Source organism: Panthera leo, chromosome A2, assembly GCF_018350215.1.
Source record: "Panthera leo isolate Ple1 chromosome A2, P.leo_Ple1_pat1.1, whole genome shotgun sequence".
Taxonomy (NCBI): domain Eukaryota; kingdom Metazoa; phylum Chordata; class Mammalia; order Carnivora; family Felidae; genus Panthera; species Panthera leo.
In genome coordinates, this window is record NC_056680.1 from 129315804 (window position 1) to 129342327 (window position 26524).

Genomic DNA, 26524 nt, shown 5'->3' on the forward strand with positions numbered 1-26524 from the left:
ACAGAATATTGAACTCCTTGGGCTCTTGGGTACTAAGACCTTGGTTTAGGTGTAGCAAATAAAACATATTGCTGAGGCTAGAGTGGACACCTATACAATTTAGCCCTCAAATATGTACAAATGGGTCAGCCTAGCCATTTCTACTGTTCTGCTGTGCAGATTATGGGACTAACAATAGTATATTGTTACAGAGATCTGTGTACAAGTGAGAAGCTCTTGAACAGTGTGGAGATTTTCGTCAGTAAACTAAAAGACTTAATCATGGATTTGATTGTATATTTCAGACCTGATGTTTGCACATGGATCAAGGGCTCACTTTTGTGCACTAATCAAAAGCATCTGCTATTTCTCTGTATAAATAGCTGAGTATGTTTCAGAGGAAAGACTTAAAAAAGCTTTCTGCAAGACATGTCGAGATGATCACAAAGTTAATTTCATAGAAGGATACTGGAAAGCTAATCAAAAAAGGATGCCATAGCCTGGTTAGGATGCATCCGGGCACCTTACCCTCATCTTGCTCAGGTTTCTGTAGTCATAGTAACTCTCGTACTGCTCTGCAATCTTCCGGCACAAGATGATGCCATTCTCCCAACACTGTGGACAAATACACGATATAAATGCTCGTGATCCCACAACATTTACTTATTTCCACCCAGAGGTCAAGGTGTAACTGCTTTCAGATCATCCAGCCTTACTTCTTAATCTTTATAATTTACCTTTAATAGTATCACTGCAACTTTAAGCTTGAAAACAGCATGCAATTAACATGCAAATTATTAAAACTCTTTAGGAAGTAAGAAAATATGATCCACCAGAACAGGCATTAACATATGGTGCAGAATCATTTTCTGGTGTCATTTCAGAGTCATCATCTTGAAATAACTACAGTTCCACAATGGCCAAGTAGATGAATAAATAGGCCCTCCGTGCTAAGGAGGGAATTACTACTGACCCCTAAGGCCCAATTATCCACAGCTGGCAAGCTCGATTCCTTGCTTGGCTCAATTGCACTTGTAAATTGTGAGGATCTAACCCAGCTGGTTAATTTCCAGCAGAAAAGCAAAAATTCTTTCATCTAGCCCAAGTGTCAGCAAACTTTCTGCAAAAGGCCAGACAGTAAATAATTCAGGCTTTGTGGGCCATACAGCCTTTGTCACAACTACTCAACTCCACTGTTAAAGCACGAAAGCAGCCACAATGAATAAGCCTGTCTGTGTTCTAATAAAGCAATCATCTATGGACACTGAAATGTGAATTTCATCTAATTTTCACCTGTCAGATATTCTTTTTCTTATGGTACTTTTCAAACACTTAAAAATGTAAAAGCAATTCTTAGAATGTGGATGGTACAGAAATAGGCAGTGAGCCATTTGACCCAGGGGCCACAGTCTGTAATGCCACATCTAGCACAAACCCCTTGGAAGGGCCAAGATGAGCGGACAGAGATTTTTTAACAGCTTATCCTACAGATGGAAACTCCACCGAAGGAGGATACAAAGGCATTTCCTTGCTATTAATGTAACAAATGATATGTCAGTATATTTAGATAAATAATAAAGGAAGATAGGAAAGAGAAGATATAGGAAGATAGGCAATTCCCTTGCATGAAATTATGCAATTATATTTTGTACAAGAATGACAGCCGTGTTTTAGTCTTCTGTTTAACCTTGGCAATTTGGAAGATAGATTTAAATCTAAGACATGTATCACCAAAGCATCCAAATGTTCAAGTCAATAAACAACTGTGTTCAGATTCATAAGTGTTTTTTAAAGGGTACTGCAAGCCCTTCAAGAGGGAGACGGGGTGGAGTGAGGTGATGTGCTAAAGGACATCATTAGGTCAGTGAGGTTTTTCAGGACCCCATGGCATCTCTAAGTATACGATGGGAGGCCATAAAATTCTTTAAACAAAACAAGTGGGATGGGGCAGAACACATACCAATTTGGGAAGGCAGGTGAGGGGTGGTAACATGGTTTTTTAGAGAATAAAATACCTGGGTGTCAAAACCTCCAGATCAGTGTTTCTCAAGGCATGGCCCCAAATTTGTACACATTGGAATCTCCTTGAGTCCTTGTCAAAGTTATAAAATCCCCTGCCGCAGGCCAGACATACCTAATCAGAATGTCTAGAGGCGGGACCTGGAAATCTTAACAGACTGCATGTTAACAAACTCTTGGGTGTTTTCAATGCATATTAAAATTTGAGGGTGCCTGGCTTGAGGACGTGGGCATCAGAAAACTAGAAATGAAAGGCAACATGACAGCAACACAACCACGTTGGGTGAGGCCACAGGTGGGTAGGGCTACTTACTTTGCCTCGGTCAAAGTTCTGGATGATGGCAAGATGCAGGTGTTCCTTGCGCTGCCATTCTGTTTGCATGGGGTAGGTCAGGAACTCCCGAAGGGGCCTGTCAGACCATTCCAACAGCTCATCGTATAACAGGAGAGTATAGGCAGCCTCTGCAAGCCAAGTGGGAAGGCAATGATTGAGACAGGGCCCCAAACAACTTCCCCTTGAATGGGGCTGGTTTAGAACAAAATGGAAAAAATATTTTCTGAATTTCATGATAATGAAGAAAATGTTCAGAATATATGCAAAAGAAGGTGATGGCTTCCCCTTGGAAGATAGAATTATCAGAGATTTGTACTTCCTCTTTCGGCTCCCTGTATTCATTCCCTCCCCCACTTCTTTCTTTCTCTTTCTTGCCTTCTCTTCTTAACCCTCCTTTTTTATGCAATGCCTGTATGCTGCTGGCTTAATAAAAATGGTTAAGAAAATCTTATTGGAGATGGTTCAAAGAAATAGACATGCCTTTGATTGCTAGGGAAGTTCGCTGGCAAATCCCTTGGGGTGAGACCATGGGCATCTTTCAAAGGGCATGCTTAGGAAACAACAAATGGTAACTAAATTCTTCTTGATAACAGAAGGCTTTAAGATTTGAAAATAGAGCTCAAGGGTAGGGTCAGGGTGTTGGCAGAATTTAGGGCAAAGAAGCCAGAGAGGAGCTAAGTGCAAAGAAGAAAAAAAATCAAGCAACAGAAGAGGGATTAGAACGGGCAGAAGAAGTGTTAGTATGAAGTGTGTGTGTGTGTGTGTGTGTGTGTGTGTGTGTGTGAGAAAGAGAGCTAGAGACAGAGAGAGACACAAGAGAGACAGAGAGAGAAGACTGTTATGTGTTATATGGTATGACCCCCAGTTGGCCCCACAAATCTTCAGTAATGGCTACTGAAGTCACTACATGTTTGATATGGGATTTCTTGAAAAAAACATGTAAAGGGTGATATTCTGTATACACACATGAAAACGGTGACCTGTAGGCTTCAGAACAGTTGACAGGTAGTACACTTAATAGAATACTTGCCATTCTGCAGGTCTCTTCATGAGTCTTTTTTTTTTAATTTCTTTTTAACATTTATTTATTTTTGAGACAGAGAGAGACAGAGCATGAATGGGGGAGGGTCAGAGAGAGAGGGAGACACAGAATCTGAAACAGGCTCCAGGCTCTGAGCTGTCAGCACAGAGCCCGACGCGGGGCTTGAACTCACAGACCACGAGATCATGACCTGAGCCGAAGTCGGATGCTTAACCGACTGAGCCACCCAGGTGCCCCTATTCATGAGTCTTAAATATGACCAAACAGATGGGGTTCCACTGTCACTGGCGAAGGACCACGATAACTATTCTTTCCCTCTAACGTTGTAATAGCCAATTCATTTATTAAATTGAATAAAATGGACAAACCTTTATGTTATTAATCAATTTAATGATCACCCCCGTATGTTTCTTAAAAGATGTAATAGTAACTTTTAACACAGTATCAATAGTCATTATTGGTCTTCACTGATTTGCCTGAAGAGTAACTACGCATAAAGCTCTAAAGTAGCATGTGGTCTTACTACTATGACTTGGCCATCTCAGTGTGTAAAATGTAGCTGTGATAAGGAAGGCTTGGGTCCCTATCACTTTTCTTTTGCGTCTTACATGTGGAAGTCCTGTGAGGCATAGGCTCTGGCATTTTTTCTTTTTAATTATCTTTGGTGACCTCAGTCTCCTGGCTTTCAGGGGTGACTGCAGAAGCTTTCCTGACCAACGAAGAATCACATTCCTCTCTGTTCAGTTTGCACACTGTTATCAATATGATTTTTTAAGGGGAAGGACCACATGGTTCCCCTGATACACAGTAGCCAGTAACTGTCAGTAGCTAACAATAAATGTATGCCTCCGAAAGCCACAGAGGAGGCTGGCCATGATCTGGTCCCTTCCAGCCTCTCTGCTCACATCTCCCATTGTCTCTCCACATAGTACAAGTAAGAAGGAACTTGCCACTGTTTCTCCTGGGAAGCCTCCAGCCTTCATGGTTGGAGCCCCCTGACCCAACTGTCAGCTCGTACAAGAAAGCTGTCCAAACAGGAATGGAGGTACCTTCTGTTAACGGGTACTGGCCACATTCTTTCTTGTGGAAGTTGAATGTGACACGGACAGAGAGAGCACCAGCTAAAGGGTGTGGGTTAACTGGCAGATGCAGAAACAGCTGAAGCACCACAATGTAGGTTGCCACGGAAGACTGCTTTTTTATGGGACAAGAATGATAACAATAATGATTGTCAGATCTGTGCTGTATCTGAATAGTTTTCTAGTTTTCTCTGAGACTTCCTGAGATGATTTCCTCATCTTTAATTACCCACCTATCCTTATAATAAATGCCAAGCACCTAAGAAAGCCCTATGCATGTGTTTGTTCCTCTGTCTATACACTTTGCTCCTATCATGTCAACCATCCATGGTTCCCTTCACTGGCCACATGGACTGACGCCTGCAGTCCCTCACAGACTATTCCTTCAAGCTCTTCCCCTGCACTGGTGAATAACTCCTATTTTCTCTTAATATACAGCTCAGGAATTATCACTTTGTCTCTCAAATTTCTTTTGTGTCTCCCCAATACCTGAGCATTCAAAAATATCCTTGCAATTAATCATTTTATAGTGAAAAGGATGAGAAGGACCGAGTGAACCCATTCCCGCAGTTGAAGCTTTTCAGCTGCCCATGGGGAGTGACTTAAAGGGTAATGAAGGTCAAATTCACAGAGATGGAAAGTTGAATGGTGGATGCCAGGGACTGGGGGAGGAGGGGGTGCGGGGGAAAATGGAAGTGATTTAATGGTTACAAAGTGTCAGTGTGTGCAAACAAAAAAGGTCTGGAGATAGAGAATGGTGATGGCGGCACAAAAATGGGAATATACTTAATGTCACTGGATTGTAAACTTCAAAATGGTTAAGATGGAAAATTTTAGGGGTGCCTGAGTGACTCAGTCGGTTCAGCATCTAACCTCGGCTCAGGTCATGATCTTGTGGTTTGTGACTTCAAGCCCCACATCGGGCTCACTGCTGTCAGTGCAGAGCCTGCTTTGGATCCTCTGTCTGCCCCCCTCTCTCTCTGCCCCTCCCCAACTCACTCTCTGTCTGTCTGTCTCTCTCTCAAATACAATAAAACATTTAAAAAATTATTTTAAAAAAGATGGTAAATTTTATGTTACGTACATTTTATCACAATAAAAAAATTTAAAAGCAGGGGAGGGGGTGGGCAATGATGGCTTTTTAGTCCCTAAATTGCTTTCCAAATCATGCTTGCCCTGGGGCAGTCCAGGGCATGGGCAGAAAATCAGGTGTGGGTATGCCACTGGGAAGTCCCGGAATATATGCAGGTTTGGCAAGCCATCAGGAGAGGCTGACAAATGACTGAATGGTGACACGGAAAGAAGTGAAAATAAATTACACCTGTTTCAGAATCTGCTTCAGGAAAATGATGATGTCTATCTGGGGTAAATGGTGTGTGTAAAGGAAGCTATAGAAAATTTTCATGAAAGAAAACGTATATACCTTTGAGGCGTAAGCAACACAGGAGAATACTGAGGCTGATTTTAAACACATTAGCAAACTGTAGATGTTTTATTGTAATATGTTGTATAGTTATTCTTCTGCATCTTTAGAAGACAGTATCATGCATTGAATAGGGAAGAATGAATCACATCTAAAATTTCCAGCAATCTTTTAAAAAGTATTTATAATTTTGAACAAAAGGCATCACTGCATAATTAAATAGGGGCCATCCCCTTGACAAATATACAGTGAGGACAACCATATGTGACAAAAAAAACATAAGAGAAAACTAGATATGAATTAGGAATGGAGAGTATGGTCACAAAAGGCTGCAAAGGGTTAGGCCATTTCAACAGAATCTTACAAAGAGAAAAGTTAGAAAAGTTTTCCCATTATTTTCACTTTCTTCAAGGATACACAAAAATGAACACAGAGAAGTGATGAATAAAATGTTGCATGAGGAAAGGACTTCTTTCTTATGACTTCGGGGAACATAAAACCTGCAAGTTCAGTGAACAAATTAAAGAAAAACAATTTTCCCATTTCTAAAATAGAATCAGATCTGGACTCTGTTTCAGAGAACCAAACTATGTCTAGTACATAGCTGGAAAAGCTTGTCCTCAGTTCCCTCCCTCATTTCTTTTTTTAATGGACTTTAAAACAAGTCCACTAGGTGGTTTTCATAGCTAATAAAAACTAGTTTTACCATTTCTCTCAAAATATGGCTACTAACTACTCTAAAAATGGTCACTGAAACTCTCAGACAGCATACCTGCAAAATCTTAGTCTATTTAATCAAAACCATCAGCACATCTGTGTGAAGAAAGACTGGGGCTTCCTCAGTGACTCAGGAATTACCGATATTGAAGAAGAAAAATCTCTGCAGGTGTTAAATTTAACTGAGTAAATTTATCGGTGATGCATTTTTTTTTAACCCTCACAGTGCTGCACACTAAACTGAGAAGACTAAGAAGAAGAAAACATCATCTCTGTCCTCAAGGAATTCACCTTTCAACTGGATATCTCTACCTACTTACCGACCTGCCTATCTAGGTGTACACACACACACACACACACACACACACACACACCTTATATAACTATTAATAAAAATAATGTGATAAGTGCTTTAATGGATATCTGGAAAAAAAATGCACTGGGAAAAGAGTTGGAATCATCAACTCAGCCCATGGGAGAGGGGTGGTGGAGCATGGAGGGGCTGAGGAAAAGAAAAGGAAAAAAATTCCAGGAAAAGATGGTAAAGGAACACATCCTTAAGGATGAAGACAAGGAATGTACAAGTGGGAAGATGAGGCTGAATAGACAGGTGTTGGTTTTATTACGATGGACCTTGAGTAAAGAGCTTAAACTTGTTTTTTGTAGAAGACGTCAATTGAAAACAGTTACATCTAGAGAAAGGGTTGGTGAAATTGTTAAAGGGCCAGACAGCGAATAATTTATAATCTAGCTTGCAGGCCACATGGTCTTTGTTGCAACTACTCAGTTCTGCCTTTTGTAGCACATAAGCAGCCACAGACAATATCCAAGTAACTGAGTATGGCTGAGTTCTAATAGAACTTTCTTTAGAAAATCAGGTGGTTGGTCTGCAGTAGTTTTCTGCCCCCCACCCCCCTGCTCTAGAGAATAACTCTGGTGATAATTAAACAGTCCGGGTGTGAGCCGATGAAGCCTTAACTCAGGCAGTGGGGTGAGGGTGAACAATGAAGAGGAAATGGTTTTGAGAGACTGTTAGGAAGGGAAATCAATAGAACATCGTGAATGGGTGAATGGTTACTTGAGGGACGCTGAGAGATACCAAAGATAACATCAAAGTCTCCACACTGAGTAAACTGAGTAAACACAGACCTTCTATTAATTGATAGAGTGAAACTGTAGCTGGAGGCATTATTTAAATGCTGGCAACACACCATTACAGAAAGGATTGCTTTCTTTTGCTTTTTTTTAAGTTTATTATTTTGAGAGAAAGCATGCGCATGCGTGAGTGAGTGGGGGAGGGGCAAACAGAGGGGGAGAGAAAATCCAAAGCAGGCTCTGCACAGTCAGCATGGAGCCCGACACGGGGCTCGAACTCATGAATCATGAGATCACAACCTGGAGGTGAAACCAAGAGTCGGATGCTCAACTGACTGAGCCACCCCGGCATCTCGGGATTGCATTCTTTTAAAGTTAAAGGAGGGGCCACAAATCAGGAGTTCCTGGGAAGAACAGTGTGGCAAAGGACTGAAATTTAAGTTCCTAAATCCAGTTAAAGGGTTCTTATTCTGGTTGCGATATAGTAGGCACTGTACTTTTCCCTGATTGTAACTAAAAACCTAGGCTCAATATATAAGGCAAGTCTTGGAGGATTCTGACAAGTAAATAAAAGGGGGTAGGCAAAGTAAGAAAATCAATATTCAAAGAATGACAGTAAAATAGTGTGGGGTTTTTTTGTTTGTTTTGTTTTTGTGTTTTGTTTTTGTTTTTGTTTGCCTTTCTTAATCTCCTGGCTTAGCTTGTCCTGTCTCCTGGAACTACAAATGAAAATGGGCAGAAAAAACTCCAAGCAAAGGTCTTCTGGTCAGAGGATTGAGGAAAGGATCTTCCTGTGGGATGGAGTACTTTTGAGCCTTCTACCCTCCACTGAATCCCAGGAACACAGTGCACACCTGCAGTGGGGACAGTGAGGACAAACACAGTGGCAGCAGTGGCTTTGATGGGTTATTTTTTTTACATTCACTGCCTGGTCCCCAGGAAGACAGACTGTCTGAAGTGCATTACAGTGTGTAGAGGGTCAAGGCTTGGCTTTGACTAATTGGTTCCGAGCAAGCAAGAGTGCCAGGAAAAGGAATCTCTGTGAGGTAGGAAATGTGAGGACCATCACAGAGAGGAGGCATGTAGAGAAAGGCATTTTTATATTTGTTGTACAGTGCCCCAAGAAGCACATACATTCAACAGATCAGAATCAACATAATCAAGATTCTGACAGACCTCTGGTCAGTTCCCAGGCTCTTCCTGGGTGACACACATGTGGGTGAGACCAGAATAGTACTGTAGAGGCATTAGAAACTATACCGACATCAGAATCACAACCTTCAGAAGGTGGTTCAGGACTTGAGGTTCAAATCTAACTGGACTGATTGTCTGCTGAAATAAAAAAAGTCGATCTTCTCCAGAAGATTTTAACAGAACCCAGAGTATCATAATATTACAAATGTTTGCGATAGAACCCCAAATTACTTGACATTCAAAGAAACAGGATAACTAAACACATCTCAAAGGGAAAAGGCAATTAATTAACAGATGCCAACCCCAAGATTCAGATGTTGGATTTACAGATAAATGCTATGAAGCAGCTATTGTAACCATGCTCCTTAAAGTAAAAGTGAACACTCTTGAAGAGAAAGATACAAGTTCTCTACAACGAAACTGAAGCTACAAAACAAAATAAAACAAACAAACAAACAAAAAAACCCACAAAAAAGCAAAAATTAAACAAAAATTAAACTTTTACTGGAAGGCTCAGTAGCTGAATAGAAATGGCAGAAAAGAGTCAATGGACTTGGAAATGGATCAACAGAAATTATCTAATTTAAACAAGAAAGAAGACAAATTGAAAAACACATGAGCAGAGCCCCAAGAGCTTATGGAACAATACCCAAAGCCCTAACATTTATGTCACTGGGGTCCCAAAAGAGAAAGAGTGGTGCAGAAAATATATTTGAGGAAATAATGCCTGAAAACTTCCCAAATTTGGAGGATGAAATAAGTTTACAAATTCAAGAAACTCAGTGGACCCAAACAGGATAAAGAAAGCCATGCCCATATACATCCTAAAGAAATTAGTGGAAACCAATGATAATGTCCTGAAAGCAACCAGAGAATATTACACATTATTTACAGGGAAAGAATACAAATGACTGCAGACCTCTCACTGAAAACCATGCAGGCCAGAAGACAGTAGAGCAACATTTTTAAAGTCCTGAAACAAAACAACTATCCACCTAGAATTTAATATCCAGCAAACATATCCTTCAGGGATAAAGGTAAAATAAAGACATTCCAGATGAAGGAAAATGAAGAGAGTTCTTCATCACTAGATGTACTTAAAAAGAAATATGAAGACAAGTTCTTTAGGATGAATGAAAATGGTAACAGGGGGAAAGTGAGAACCTCCATGAATGAAGAAAGAACAACAAAAACAGTAAATATATAAGCAAATATGATAGACTACTTAATGTTCTTAAATTTTTAAAAAGAACTATGACCATTCAAAGTAAAAATTAAGGCATTATCCAATAGGGTTTTACACATATGCACACATGATACTACATAGGACAACCACAACATAATGTTACTTAATTTGAAATGGCTAAAATACCAACTCTAAGTAGACTCTGACAAGTTAGGTATGTATTTTGTAACCCCAAAAGCAATCTCTAAAAAACAATACCAAGAGATATAGTAAAAAAAAGCCCATAAACAAATTAAAACGGAGTGCTTAGAAACACAGATCCAATTAAAAAGGTCCATTTTAAAGTAGAAATGCTTGAGTCATCAGCTCGGATTCTAAAAAGCAAAGGAGCTTCCATGTATAACACATCGGTGTCCAGCCCACTTCCCCCAGCCTGAGCCAAAAGACAGAATTACCTGTGAAGTTTTGGGCTTTGAGATGCAGATCATAGAGTTTGTGGATGTAGCGTATATACATCTCTTCCTTGTTCAGTTCAGTCTTATAGAAGTTCTGTACAAAAGAAAACAAGTGTGGATAGTTCTTCAACAGTCAGGCCTGCAAACGGCTGCCTTTCACTCTGTAGAAGGTCTGTGTCTTAAACCAAGACGGCGGACGCATTTTTCCATATAAATGTCTTGTTAAAAATTAAGTAAGGAGGCCCAGTGTTATAGTTTTAATGCAACACTCTCTGTGGTAAACATTACCTAGCAATTACTGGATAAGCTGGTAACTCTTGGGGGGGTGTTACTACCATTGATTCACATTTCTTTTGTACCCTCTATATTGTTTTTGATGGTTCTACTGCCTCTTCAACTAAAAAAAATATTTAAAATATATAACAAATTAATCCGCTTATTAAATTTGACCATCGATATTCAAAGGATAGCTAATTTCAGATTTCAAACATATTTTGCTCTACAGAAAAAAAATGTTTTCTAACATCTTTGGTAAGGATGAATAAAAATGATGTAAAAGCATTTTTCTTCTCCTGAGGAATTATGTAAAAGAGGGTCAGTGAAAATGCTCTTTATTTTTAAGGTATCAGTCTGCGTTTCCTACTTGTGTTACAGTTTCAGTATACCCGGACACATTATGTTGGCTTTTGAAAGGTATAAGCTATAAACATCCACATGTCTTCCTTCGGTGCACTGTACAAAGTACACTAGCCCTCCCTGAACTTAGTAAACTTGGAAACAAATGTACATAGCATTAGATTCCAGCACAAGCAGCATGCTGTAAGACTAAATGGGGCACTTTTTGTTAGCGGATCACTGTACATTACAAAATCCCTGTTCGAGTCTTCTGAACCACTATCACTATTGTTGACTGATCTTAGCTTGTATGGGCAAGAAGGAAAATGAACAGTGAGAAGGGGATAAATCTGTTGACCTGAAGGAGTGATGGGTTTTCTTTAAGGGGGAAAGGCCAGGAATTCTGAAAATCTTTGAAACTGATTAGCGAGACAGGGCTCTGGCGATGAACCAAGCTAGCCAATGTGGCTGCTTAAATTGTACTTGGCTTAAAGCCCGAGGACCTTCTGTCAAATGTACTTTCTGTCCACTACCTAATAGGTGTCTATTCTTCAATAGGAGAACTCTTACAACCTTGAGGCACTGACATTTAGTTGAATGTATCATAAAATTTTTTCCTTCCAATTTATACCATTATCCTCCTCCTTTTCCTCTTGTCTCCTATAGATCTTGGCATTCTTTAAAAAACTAAGTAAATAATGCGATTCACATCTCTCGTCTTATAACCCGAACCATTTTAATTAGCAGGAATTGGTGTACCATCAACACAAGTCTAACAACCTCACAGCGGGTTTTTTAAATTATTAAGGGATGATTTGCTCTAATAGCTTTCTGGTAAGAAGAAGCTTTCTTTGAGAACAAAATAAGTGATCGCTCTATAAATGAATCATTCTCCTTAAAGAAGAAGAGGAGGAAGAGAGGGAGGGGGAGGGAGAGGAAGAAGAAGAACAAGAAGAAGAAGAGGAGGAGGAGGAGGAAGAAGAAGAGGAAGAGGAGGAGGAGGAGGAGGAGGAGGAGGAGGAGGAGGAGGAGGAGGAGGAGGAAGGAAGAAGAAGAAGAAGAAGAAGAAGAAGAAGAAGAAGAAGAAGAAGAAGAAAAAGCAGAAAAAGAAGAAGAAATTTCTCCAGTCAGCAGATGAGAATTTTTCATATATGTTTGGCAAAACTTGTGACACAAAGAACAAAATAATAATTACATTTCCTAGTATTAGTCATGTCAAAGATTATGCATTTTTACCAATTTAACACTACACTTTTAACTTCAATCTTGTGAAGGAAGCCAGAGTTCTCTGGAAGACAATCTGGAAATAATCTTTCCAAAGAGTTGAGAAAAATCTCTAAGACGAAGTGAGTAGCTGAAGAGAACTATATTACTGCTACAAAGCATCAAGCACTTTCCATATGGACTAGAAGCTAAAAAGATTAGCTTCAAAGTTACGCATTTGGTACTCTGATAATAAGCATTCTTGTGCTAGTTTGAAATTAGAACTGCTTTCAAAATGTTAACATTTTCTATAGAGGCTGTTCTTAGTCAGTGCAAAGCCAGCAGGCTACATTCTCTGTGTCAGGTAAATCCTGCTGGGGCCCCTGATTTTATTAAATCTCTGGCTCATTCCTACTGGGGGCTACACACATTTCGGGCAGAGCATTCATTCCTTCATCCAGGGAAACAATCTCTTCCTTTCTGCCAGTTGAGGACATGAGCCTAGAGTCTGTGCGTGTACCTGTTTACCTCCACACAGAAGACACTGTGGAAGAAGATGGACACAAGGGAAGGAGATTCTTCTGGAAAAAGGTAAAGGTTGTCCTTCGAGGTTATTTATGAGACTTTGTGACCAGTATTGCCGAAAAGCTGGGGTTAAAGAGACGAGCTAAGAAGACTGAAAGCTTATAGAGCACTTGGCTCTTCTTCCCAAACACTGATGCACAGAGAGGAACACAGAAGCAGTTCAGGCTGAGGATCTCAAACGTGGCAACGGCTGGCAATAGCAGGCAAGACACTGGGGTAACACACAGAGGAGACTTAAAAGTAGGGATGACTATGCTGAAGGTTAGAAATGAGAGCTCAGAGGAGAGGTAAGTGGGCTGACCTCAAGAGTCTGGCCTAATGGCCGGAGGTCACTGTTGAGTCTGAGGACAAAAGAAAGCTGTGGAAGAAAGTGCACAACAAGATGTGGCCTGAGAGAGGACTCTTGAGTCTCACTATTTTTAGTGACTGATACTGGAGGTGGAGATGCAATACACGAATTCAAAGTGAGGAACGAGCAGTGGGTAATGTAAAGAAGGATGCAGGCAGATGTGCAGAGGCGAAGGCCAGTGCAGGGAGAAAACAGAGGAGGGGAACCAGTAACAAGGCAGTCCTAAGACAGCATAAGTGTCTCAACTCAGTACCTGAGTGTTGAAGGTAGACTTTAGGGGGAATGAACCAAACAGAATGGAAAGACTAAAGCCAGTGAGCTAGAACAAGACAGAGCGAGAGTGGAGGCAAAAAACATTTCCAAGGTGCTGGCAAATAGAGAACAGCCTGGCACATGAGCGATTCAAGCAATCAGAGTCAGGGCAGGAATGTCTGTACAAGGACTTAGACTAGCTGGTGAGGTTTTGTCTGTTCTGCAACATAAGAAAAAGAAGCCATGGAACTCACAAATTTAGAACTGGAGGCAGTCACATATTCCTGTATTTCAAATGTGATGAAGGGAAACTATCAAAAGCCTCACTATACCCTATATCAAAATATATAAAAAAGAATGTCTCTGTCTGGATATTCTTTAGCTCTGTGGTGAGAATACCACCCTATTTAATAGTTAGTGGTGAGGATATTTTAATACAATTTAGTATTCCAGGCCAATTCTGGTTTAGCCTGTTTCCCTTATTACATAATACTTGTTTTACTCTAAAAAATGTCCTGTTTGGGTGACAAATTATCCTGTCATCCTACTTATAATTCAAACCTTAACAACAATGGTATTAGAAACTTAATTTGCAAACAAGCTAGAGAGTGAAAATTAGTGCGTTAAACATAAACTGTCTTTGGTCACAGAAGAAATGACTAATATTCATTAAAATGTGAAATGAATATAAGGAGGAGGACAGGAAGAAACCATCTACACGGAAGTAAAGATACCTTTATCTGGGGATACTGTGCCTTTTTCTAGGAAAGCAACCAGAAACTTCTGGATGGTAAAGTAGGGCCACAGGACAACACAGGGTATCACTCTGATCTCACAGTGCTGTAGGGGATGTGGTGCGAGCATTCTGCGATGTTCGCAGCTGAGAATTTTCTGGGACTAAACTGAACCTGAAGCTTGCTGTGCTTCTTTTGAAAACACTTTCTAAACTCTTCTAAGAAACCTCCAGATAAAAGCACACTGCAAACTAAGAACAAACAAAACAACATTTCGATGAAAAAACAAACATTAGGATATAAGGGGAAAAGGGGGAATAGTTTACTAACCAGAAGGCTAACTGTGCAGCCAATCTTTTTGCCATCTACCTCTCCCATTTTCATGCAGTCCCTAAAAACAAAAAGCAATAGTCAGAACTCGGAACTTCCTTCCTAGGGGAAAACACAGTTTCTTCTTTTAAAGGGGTTGGGAAAAGTACTGTCAGAGACCGGAGGCAACTTGCAAGTTGCCATTGAGTTGCCCTTGAGACAGAGGCTCTGGGGACCAGGAGAATGCCCCAGGCTGCATGATCTTAGGCGAGGTTGGAAGCTCAGACACTTCTGAGCACCAGTTTCTGCTGAGAATTTCACTTTGCAGAAGGACTATGCTCCCTCTCAATAGACAGGGTGCCCTAGGAGAAAAAGGAGTGAAGATGTGTTCTTATACACCTCCCTCCAGTGGGTTGAGAAACAGTTGGATGCCTGGCCATCAACAATGAGAATGAGGGTTCCCCTTTGTAAAAGAAAAATACCATGCTTTAACAGTTTAGATAATTTAAAAATCAAAAAAATTGCATCTATGAAAGATAACAGTGTGCATTTCACACACCGCCCGACTTTCATAAGAAAGCAGGACTGTACAATTCTCTGTTATACTGTCTTCAGCCTAAAATCGATGGATCTCCTGGTTCTACGGCTGAGTCTAAACACCAAAAAAGATTCCTTTACTAATGAGACTCTGAGAACCTTCTCAATTCACTAAGACTTTGAAAGAACTTTCAACCAAAACAAAAGGGAGGAAAAAGGGGGAAAAAATCAAAAACTTAGAACCAGCTAGTTAGAAGTCCATCACCTTATTGCACAAGGTTCTGTGGTCTGATTATCAACTCTCTGAGTGATTAACTCAAGCGGAAAGTTGACTGTATTCTAACTCTTTGATTTTCTACCTGGAGCATAGCGCATCTGGGAAACATGGGACTTCGCTTACCTGTAATCTAACAACCTTTCCATTAGACGAGTTACAGTGGCAATTAATGAAACGCCACTCTCCCTCCATGTTTCCCGCTCAATTTTCTTTAGTAGACTGGAAAAGAAAGAACCCAGGGCATTTTCAACATTTATTTTTATCAGTCACCATGACAACCATTTTACTTTCATCAGTACCTTAAATGCCTTAGCAACCACTGCAACATCTCACAAGTAGCACGATTTGCAAACAATGTCTTACCTAGGATAGGGACCAAATAGTGGAATTCTAATCCAGGAAGCATTGACAAAGCAAATTGATTTTCAGATTATCCAAGTCATAAAATACGAACACATGCATATAATCATATTTTCAAAATATACAAGCACCTCACAGATCAAAGACATTTCCCTCTAGCTTCTTTCTTACACTAACAGAGGCTTGAGCCTTACCACAGCAAATAACACTATGAAAAGCGAAAACAGGAGTACCTCTAAGTTTCCTTTAAAATAAGATCTTGGTTTATTCACATAAGAATGTTTTCCTACCTCTCAGTGGAATGCATCTTCATCCAGGCAATTTTACTGCAATGCAACTGCTAGAGGAAAATCCTTGTACAGACGGTATGACGTTTTGCGTTTTTTCCCTTCCCTTCACATTTGCCCACTCAATACATATTGTACTATCTGTGCACTCACTCAACAGTTTCATTCATTTTGTCATTAATCACAGAGGATTGTCTATGTGGTAGTTACAGCAGATCGATGACAAGTGCCAAACCTCATCTCTCCTCCTACATTTCCCCTAATCTTAAGCACCTTGGAGCACAGGCACTATGTAAACACAAAATAATAATAATAATCACAATAATTAGGATAGGTTTGACTTTCACTCCTGCCCCTTGGCAAATTAAGCATACACTTGGCAAAGGCTTTATGACTGAACTTCCCCCAAAAGATAAAAGTAAGAACATAGGCATGGCAACGTGAGGATCATTCCCTTCCCCTCCGAATTTAATGATCATTTCTGTCTAAAAAATCTTGTTTCCCTTTCATCTTGGTTTCAAGAATAACTGAGAGAGAAAACATTTCTCACAAGTGCAATCTAACCCAATCACATATTGTGCTTAGAGGAAAAATAAATGTTAAAGAAAAAAGCTATTCTGCCAAAGCCTGCTTGCTTGCTTTTTTCTTTCCTTCCTTCCTTCCTTCCTTCCTTCCTTCCTTCCCTTTCCTTTCCTCTCCTCTCCTCTTCTCTCCTCTCCTTTCCCTTCCTTCTTTCCTTCCTTCTTTCCTTCCTTCCTTCCTTCCTTCCTTCCTTCCTTCCTTCCCTCCCTCCCTCCATCCCTTCCCTTCCTTCCTTCCTATGTTATGTTGTCTCTCAATTTTCCTTCCCCCTTCTTGCTATTGCCATTCCAGTGCCCAGCCTTCTGTCTTGTCTTCTCATCTGTTGCCTGTTCAGCCCTGACCATTTGTTTTTCTGGTTTATTCTGAACTGGTTCCTAGATTAAGTTGGGGGAGGGAGGGAGAGAAGTAGCACATAAAGGGATGGAGCCTGTCCTCAATAATCCCCCAGGAAAGGTCCCCTAGTTTGTTTAGAATGTGTTTTCTTTAAAAACAAAACAAAACAAAACAAAATGACCTCTGAACAGCACCTGTTTTGAGCTTAAATGCCAAACTGGTATTGAACCAAGTAGTCAAATGAATGCCAAAGTAATGCAGGATGATGTAGAAATTTCCCCAAGTGACAGCCCACACCTCATATACTTTACAGGCTGAAAAACAACTCAAGTTAAGTAATAATCCTAAAAATACATAGAGACTTCTTTTGTGGGCATGAATTTCATTAATTTGCACAGCCTCTTGATGCAGTGAGAACTCAGAGCTACATAACCCTCTTGTAAGAAGAGGCACAGCCCTGCAGATCCCACTCCCTTGACTAATTCGAGACCCAGAGGTTAGAACCAAGCCTAGAACCCAATTCATCTGCAGCCAGCCTTGTTCTTTCTGTCCAGAAGCTTGTTCTCCCAGTTTACCTGATACAAACTGAGAAGGAGCACCTATCAGCAAGAAGAGATGAGTCTTTCTAGATAACTTGGGTGAGACTGGGTATTTTTATTTGGTCTATAATCATGCACATGGGCCCATGTTGAATATACAGGGGAGTCCTCTAATAACAGTGCAGGGTGTTTTTTTTTTATTGCTAATTGATAGGCAATGGGCCTTCATAACACTGGAGAGCACGATAGACCACAGTCCTGTAGGATGACATTATGCTCAATAGGCTCTTACCCTATGAAAGAACATCAACAGGGGAGGTAGGATTTGACCCTAAATCTACTTCTCTATCATAATGCAATGGTATGGAGGCCATCAAGCCTACATAAAACATCTGTGTCTGTCCACACTCTTCTTTTTTTAAATTTTTTTAAATGTTTATTTATTTTTGAGAGAGAGAGACAGAGTGTGAGAGGGGAAGGGGCAGAGAGAGAGAGAGACACGGAATCCGAAGCAGGCTCCAGGTTCCGAGCTTCCAGCACAGAGCCCAATGTGGGGCTCGAACTCACAAACTGAGAGATCATGACCTGAGCCAAAGTCGGATGTTTAACCAACTGAGCCACCCAGGTGCCCCTGTCCACACTCTTCTTAACCCAAAGTGTTAGATGACTAAAATATGTATTGCATAGCTAATGCTCTGTCTCTAAACTAAAATTAAATGTGCCATCACTAAATAAAGACCCTCAAAGAATCTGGAGACTTATTTAATTATTTAGAGCAACATATGAGGAAGAAGTGAGAGTGATGGTATCTCTTCTGGAAACCCTACTGTGCACTCCTACAGCATAGTCACTGCAGTGCCCCCAGCCCTAGAAGAGTACCCGGCACAGGGAGGTGCTCGATAAATGAAACCCAATGGGTGAACCAAGTGGAGCCAAGGGAATCAGAATTTAGTTCTGATACTCTATTTGGGATATACCACTATTGGTGTCTATGTCCTACAATTTCAGCATTATCAAAAATAATAAATCCTGACTCCTACTTATTTCAAAAAAATGTAGTATGGGTAAATGAAGATAACGTTAGGGTTGATAAAAGGCAAAGTGAGCTCTTGGGAAGGAAACTGCTACACAAAGGTCAAGTCTCCTTCTAAGGAGGCTATCTGGGCAACTATTACATTTTAAGGAAGCAGTGAGCTACATTCAGCTTCCGAGCAAATTTTATGAAGTTTCAGATATGAATTACAGACAGCAAATGAGAGCCTGTATCATTACATTCCTAATTCATAACGTGTGCAGTGACTCAAGGTGCTTATACTAAGTCTTTGTGATTTCTGTTGCCAAAAAAGCATTTTATTGTTTCCTGAAATACAGCTAGATTTTCACTTTCTTTTCTGAGCTCAGGTGGTAATGATATTTAATTATTACTTTTAGGTTTTATTTAATCCCAATATGCTGAATATAAAGGCATGAAAGAAAAATATTTATAGCAACATTTCTAATAATGTGCTAAAAATCACAAAAGAGAAATAATCTCCATTGAATGAATCAGGCACCTTGAAACAGTCCTAACTATAGACGCTTAATATATTAATTGCTAGTTTGATTCTAATGTCAAGGTACATCTTCTATTTCAAAGCTACATTTATACACAATCCAAATTGCATGCTATAGGCCTTTATTAAAGTAGATAAGAGGCACTATAAAATGATGTATTTATTAATCTTGTGGATTTATTATACATAATTAATCACAAATCTCAAGAGATTCATTTCACTTACTGCTTTCTCATTTTAGTTCTTTGTTCAAACCAAGGACTAGTAACCGAAATGAGAGCAGTTTTCAAAGGCAATTTATTACACTGGATGAGGTTTTAATCAGAATTCTTGCTAAACTCCAGCTGTCATGAAATACAGACGCTTTGTACACTAGAATGAATGAGGGCTTGGTGAATAATTACTAAAAGTTCCAGTTTAATTACAGTATCAGAAGAAAATGGTTTTGTTTAGGAATCAGCAGAAAGAATGTATTTTATCATCACCCACCACCATCCTAGGAAATCTGTATACCCCTTCTTGGCTTTTCCTTTGAATGTAATTTTCTTAAAAGCTTCAGGGATGATTTTCAATCAGGCAAGTTTAAATCTATCAGTCACTAATAATACTTTGTAAACCTGTATACTAATATATCTACTTTTCTAAATTAATCATAAAATGAATTATACAACTTGGCATTTGGCTATCAGTTTTAAAGCATTAATAGTTTTTTTTTTTTTTTTTTTTAAAGTAGGCTTCATGCCTAGTGCAGAACCCAACGTGGGGCTTGACCTCGCAAACCTGAGATCAAGACCTGAGCTGAAATCAAGACGCTTAACCGAATAAGCCACCTAGGTGCCCCAAAAGCATTAATAGTTTTACGTGACACTTAGGCACAAATACAAGTAAGAGTATATTTTGTAATAGAAAAGGTATCGCTGAATTATTTTTGCACTTCTGAAAGAAGTGCAAACATTCTCCAAGCACAATGAGGTAGTCCTTCCTTCAAATAGAAGCACTTTATCAATATCCTAGGACTGAAAATGACTGAGATCCACAGAAAATGTAGAGAAAACAAGTGTTAGAATTAAACTCCTAAAATACTAAAACACTCTCACATATACTCTCTGGCCATCTCACACAGCGGATGAAACCTTGGTATAAGCAATTCATCCTGCACTTGGTCACATTCTGCCCTTCTGTCCATAAGGACAACTTCAAAGTCTCCTTACAGTACTCTCGTGGTATTTAGCCTCCATTCAAATCCAAATTAGGGAATTTACTAAAAATGACTTGCTTCTGTGATATTCTAATAAGAAACATTCAGAAAGCAATTAATAATGCTGGGTGAGCAATGGATATCGATGAATTAAATCAAGTATTGAAAAACATGCCAACTATGTTAGTTTCCCCAACAACAAATCAGCCAAGGATATCTTGCTTTGGAAAGCATTGCACAGGAACTCGAGAATCACACCATTTCCCACGCCCCGCCCCTCCCACCACCCCCACCGTTAACCCTACTTAAAATCATTATCTTGCAGCCTGGTTTTAATTCTGGGGCTTGAAAAGAGTGAGATTTGTTACATAACACATGTGACCTGACCTCATCAGAGATTAAAATAAGGAGACGTGTCTAATCATCAACACAATAAGATCCATTTGCCAGAGTTCGGCAATTATCCTTTATTTCACACTCCACAAAGACAAAGCATTCCTGCGAGACCCAAGCTGTCTTTGCAGCTCTCAGCTGCTAAGCACGGACACAAAATCCTCTGGATGGAATCAACATGAGATAAACATATTACTCACATACTGTTGAAGAGCTCACGGTATGTTTCATCACCTTTGCCTTCTGACATCAGGCTGTCCAGTTTGTCGATTAGCTTAGCTTCCACCTGAAACATACCCAAATATTACTCCCTTTCTTTCCCTTCACAAAGTGGGATTTCTAGGCAAACTGAAACATACTCAAGTCTGCAAGGGAAAAGGCAGCAAATTTTGTGAAAGCAACATTATCATAAGCTGCGGTTAATAGCAGATATCCCCTTGGAATTCTAGGGGCTAATTTAGATAGAGTAGCACAACTTCAAACTCCCGGCAGGGTAGCGTTTGCTGCCACCAAAGACATCTATCTGTTGACTCAAACACAAATGCTTGCAGCCCCGCTTAAACATGTGAATTTTTTTAAGAGCTATAAAAACTGGCAAGTCCTACTTATTTATTTATTTTTTTAAAAAAAATCACTATATGTGTAAGAACATTAGCAGAGTAACATACCCACAGACGTTAATTTAAATCTTTGATGTGTTTCATATTTTTTTTCTTTCTCAAAACAGTTCGAGGTTGCCCTAAATCTCTCTGCTCAAGATGAGAACTTGCCTTATCCATGTACAGATGGTAGATCCATAGAAATATTCTAAGTCAGCAATAAGCTACATGAGAGAGAAAGGACATATTTCCTGAAAAACTGTAGTCAAAACATTTATATCTTCGAGAATGTAAATCCTTTAGGCCTTGAGTATCAGAAAAAGCAGAAATAGCCCCTTCATCTGTCTGAGGCAGCAGAGACAGAAAATGAAACACCCCTGCATGGCCAGAGAGAGGTAAGCAATGACAGATTGGGAGGGATATGTGACATTGTCAAAGGACTAAGCTCAGTTATTCCTTTGAATCAAATTCTAATAAGGGTATGAAGACAAAAGGAAAGGACAGTGGGGTCCCCCCCCACACACGAGAACAATTTTAAAATAGCCTTTTGTTCAGTGATTAGCTTTCTTGAAAAGAAATGTAGATATGGATACAGGAGAAAGCCATGCTTCTGGCAGTGGGAGGGTGCTGTGTATGCATTCAGCTTGCTCAGAACGTTGACAATCATTTCTAAAATTTGAGAGAGGCTTCACTGGGAGAAGCATGAAGGGGGCGCCAGATCCTTCACACAGGTGAGCGTGTACAAGTTAGTGCGTGAAGGGGGCGCCAGATCCTTCACACGGGTGAGCGTGTACAAGTCAGTGCGTGAAGGGGGCGCCAGATCCTTCACACGGGTGAGCGTGTACAAGTCAGTGCGTGAAGGGGGCGCCAGATCCTTCACACGGGTGTGTACAAGTCAGTGCGTGAAGGGGGCGCCAGATCCTTCACACGGGTGAGCGCGTACAAGTCAGTGCGTGAAAGGGGCGCCAGATCCTTCACACGGGTGAGCGTGTACAAGTTAGTGCGGGACAGTCTACCATCTCTAACTTGAGTAACCTGGCATGGCAAGTCAGCTGATTTCTTACGTTATCTGATTTTGTAATAAAAACATTTATTCTGTCCAAAACTGGAGCAGACCTAGCAGAACCTAGTCAACGAGAAATGATAGGCTCGTCTCTTCAGAAACTCCTTTGCAAGAATTTCCACTGCCTTCCTGTTTAAATTAATTCTCAATGCTTCAAGCAAAAAGCAATAAAACATTCTGTGCACCAAATGGTCAAAACTAAGCCATTCACCAAATGCAATGTGTGAACCACTGAGAGGCCGATGATTGTAAGAATCGTTAACCTTCCAATTCCTCTGTGTTGTGGCCAACTGGGAACAAAAAGAATCTCTGCCAGCTCTTTAACAAAGACTTGGAAGTTGCAGAATTTTTCAGCTGAAAGGGATTTTAGGGCTTCCACAGGGGCTCGGGGGAACACGAACTGGAGAGGTGACCAAGGCCATATGAACGGGAGAAGGCAGGCAAGGCTGGAATCTAGGTCCCTTGAAAGCCTGTTCGATACTTATTTCCCAACTCAGAGTGGAATCTGGTAGCTCAGAGAAGTTCAAGCAGAACTGAGACTCTTTCAACTGTTCTGAGAAGCGCGTCCACCTACCTGTTTAAAATTGCCGGTCCGTCTCTGCTCCCAGTCCATCATGTCATGAAAAATAGGAATCATGACATTCCGGAGATCTGGCTGTGGTATCAAGGTCACTTCTAGGAAAGGGCCAATCAAGGCAGGGATAAAATGAAGCTTGTGCTCTCCTAAATTGAATCAAACATTCAAGTTTCAGTATATCAATCTTAAGAAGATTTCAGAAAATTTATATCATTCAATTTATTTAAAATGATTGCTAGGAGTACATGCAATTAGAGTTGTCTCTCTCCAGGCAAGAATATATTTCCCTAAGCAGATATATAAACAGTAAATTTCCATATGTTGATTAATATTTCTCCATCATTTTATATTAAAAAACTAGGGATTTACTTTTTCACAGTTAAAAAAAGCTGTAAGATACCATTAAAAATTACACCACAAATTAAAAATGATGAATTAAAATGACACCAAAAGTTAAATCATCAGGAATTGGTTATGTATACTATTATATAGTCACACATTGAATTTTTTATGCAGTCACTAAAAATGAGGGTTAGGAAGGATAACAGGCCAAGTTTCTCAATGCGATTAACTGAAAAAGCAAGGTATGGGGTGCCTAGGTGGCTCAATCGGTTGAGTGTCCGACTTCAGCTCGGGTCATGATCTCAGGGCTCGTGAGTTCAAGCCCTGCATCAGGCTCTGTGCTGACGGCTCAGGAGTCGGCTTCAGATTCTCTCTCTGTCTCTCTGCCCCCTCCCTGCTCGCTCGCTGTCTCTCTCACAAAAACAAATGAACGTTAAAAAAAATTTAAAAAAAGAAAAAGCAAGGTAAAATACAGTATGGATGGGTACTTCCTCCATTAAAAAGACAAAACATGTGTGTGTGTGTGTGTGTGTGTGTATGTAGTAGTATAGTGTGTATATATATATATATATATATATATATATATATATATATATATATGGTAAGTAGTCAAGAAGATTTATCCCCTAATGTTAACCACAAAGGTTATTATCTCTGGGTGGTTAAAATAATAGGCACTTTTTATATATGAAAAAAGTGGTCCATGCATCATATAATTTTTCTTATGTTTTTAAACATAATAAACACACAGCCTAAACAAAAAACTAAATGGTAGTTAAAAAAAAAAAAATGTAACAATTTTCTAAAAAGATTACAGTGTAACGACAGTGAACTCAAAATGGTATAATTACCAAAGTACACAAAGGTATGGTACTGATACTTCCGAGGAAAGGAAGGTAGAGGGTGGGGTGGACACAGATGATTTCATCTAGCAAATGAATGTTGACTTCAGTTCATTACACTAATCATCTATGTTAAATCTCAGAGTTTCATTTTGATAATAAGCACTAACTTTTAGCATCTGAAGCATGTGACACTGAAAGCAATCATTTAAAACCCATAGAACAGGTTAGGAAGCCAAGCAGAAGGGAGCTGGTTTCATGCAAGAAGATAGTTTCCCCTTATTCTTTTCTACCTTTGGTCTTTTTTTATGCAAGAGTCAAATATACACAAATTCATACCATCCAGAGTTACTTGCACATTTTGGAGTTAAATACCTTTGCATTAATTGTCATTTTCTCTATTTTGTTTTCTGTACTAGAAGGCATGAGTGTGGCCGAAGAGCTTGGATATATATAAATCCGGGGTGCAAATATGGACTTTAAATTTATATTGGCTTTAGAGGGGTTTTTAAAAGAAAATGAAAGGAAATATTTGGAGATTGGGGGGAAAAAATGATGGATGAGATCAAAGACAGGCAAACCCAAGCAGGTATTTGTAAAGTCACTGCATTTTGCGATTGGAAGGTGCCTAGAAACAGTTCAGCAATCTTCACCATGTGGCTCCCCATCCCTTTTCCTCCATGCTAGGGACATTAGCAGGACACAAGCCACACCCCCCAGCCTATCTGAAAGTCCCTATCCTTTCCAACACTGAAACCACACAGTCTTTTCCTTTCTCTTTCAGGTTTCATTAAAAGTAATTTGTTTCTCACCATCTCTTAATTACTTATTCATACCCATTATGTGTGAAGAATAAACTTGGCTTATAATTCCTTTTGCTCTCCTACCTTTCTTTGTGATCCAGGTACCATTTTATCTTTCCCAAGGGACTCCTTAGTTCTCCTCATTCAAGCAAGAACACCTCCTTCTTATTCATCAGAAGAAACTTCCTTATTAATCTAACCTTGTACACTTTCCTCCAAAAGAATGAGTCCTTTCAAGACTGAACAAGCTCACTGTGGCAGAATATAGAGAAGTGTCAATCCCTAGTTCTTCTCCCTGTATCTCCCCCATCCTCCCAATACACACATTTCAAGCAGGGAACTAGCTGCCAGCTTTTGGGATTGCTTTCCTCGGTTATTTTTATCAGGGCAGAAAGCAGAAGCAACCTGAACTCAAAAATCATACTGTCATTTGGAAAAGCCTAACCTACTCAATGCTTATTCAAGATATTCTGGCAAAAGAGGGGAAGAAAGAGAAGCAGGGAAGGAGACTTGCAGCCCATCCTGAGATTAGCAGGCCTTACACCCATTCCATGACTCTGCCCCTAGGGGATGGCCTCAGAGGTTCCAGGTCTACCATGGATGCTATGCCCTCACAGAGCCATGGACTGAAGGGACCATATATGCATCATGTAACCAATAACCAGGAGGGCTTCCCCACGGTTTTGAGACTGTGTAAGACACCAAATCTTTGCACAGCCTTTGGGTATGTGTGGAGGAGGGGTAATAGAAGTGGCAAGAAAGACAAAATAAAACTGAATTCCCTGCCAGCCCGAATAGTCCTCCCTGGCTTGGTGAAATGAGATTCAGAGCTGCGACATTATCATCTTCCTTTTTAATCTTTCCTGGGCCTGGCATCCTTTGGCCCTCTCTAATCAAGAACAGCATTAGCATGCACTTACTTTATTTATCATTGCTTGCCCGAGTATTTTTGAATCTCCTTTAAAAAAAAAAAAGTCTTCTATTTATAGACATTTTACAACCTGATTTTCTTCTTTGAAAAATTTTTTACTATGCATTGTTTGGTGACAGATGATGACCACATTTATCCTGGGGAGCACTGAGTAATGTACAGAATTGCTGAATCACTATGTTGTATACCTGAAGCTAACATAACTCTATGTTAACTATACTTCAATAAAACATTTTTTTTACTATGAAAAAACTTAAATATACATAAAATTATAAAGAACAGTAAAGCAAATCCCCACATACACATCATCTAGCTTCAACAATTACCTACATGTAAAAGAAACTTGTTTTCGATGTTTATTTGAGAGATGGTGAGAGACAGAGCATAAGTGGGGGAGTGGCAGAGAGAGAGAGAGGGAGACACAGAATCCGAAGCAGGCTTTAGACTCTGAGCTATCAGCACAGAGCCTGACGCAGGGTTCGAACCATGAACTGTGAGATCATGCCCTGAGCTGAAGTCGGACGTTTAACCGACTGAGCCACCCAGGTGCCCCATACAATTATCTACATTTTTGCCAATCCTGTTTCGTCTATCACCGCAACTATTTTCCCCCCTCTAGGGTACTTTAAAGCAAGTCTGAGATATATCATTCTACTTGTATGCAAATCAGTAAGCATCTTTAAGGTAGAACATTATTATTTACACACACACACACACACACACACACACACACAGAAT

At 39.9% G+C, this 26524-nt stretch overlaps 1 protein-coding gene across 1 annotated transcript in view; it reads right to left on the reverse strand.

Annotated features, from left to right (window-relative positions):
- The window catches only part of DOCK4 (dedicator of cytokinesis 4), a 430451-nt gene that overhangs the window by 37376 nt on the left and 366551 nt on the right, over nt 1-26524 (reverse strand). The window contains exons 31-37 of the mRNA XM_042922426.1: nt 22866-23014; nt 20830-20915; nt 15508-15603; nt 14592-14652; nt 10524-10617; nt 2312-2460; nt 508-594 (exon numbers count right to left, since the gene is read on the reverse strand). Coding sequence (XP_042778360.1) covers nt 508-594; nt 2312-2460; nt 10524-10617; nt 14592-14652; nt 15508-15603; nt 20830-20915; nt 22866-23014 — 722 coding nt within the window. The remainder of the gene's footprint in view (nt 1-507; nt 595-2311; nt 2461-10523; nt 10618-14591; nt 14653-15507; nt 15604-20829; nt 20916-22865; nt 23015-26524) is intronic.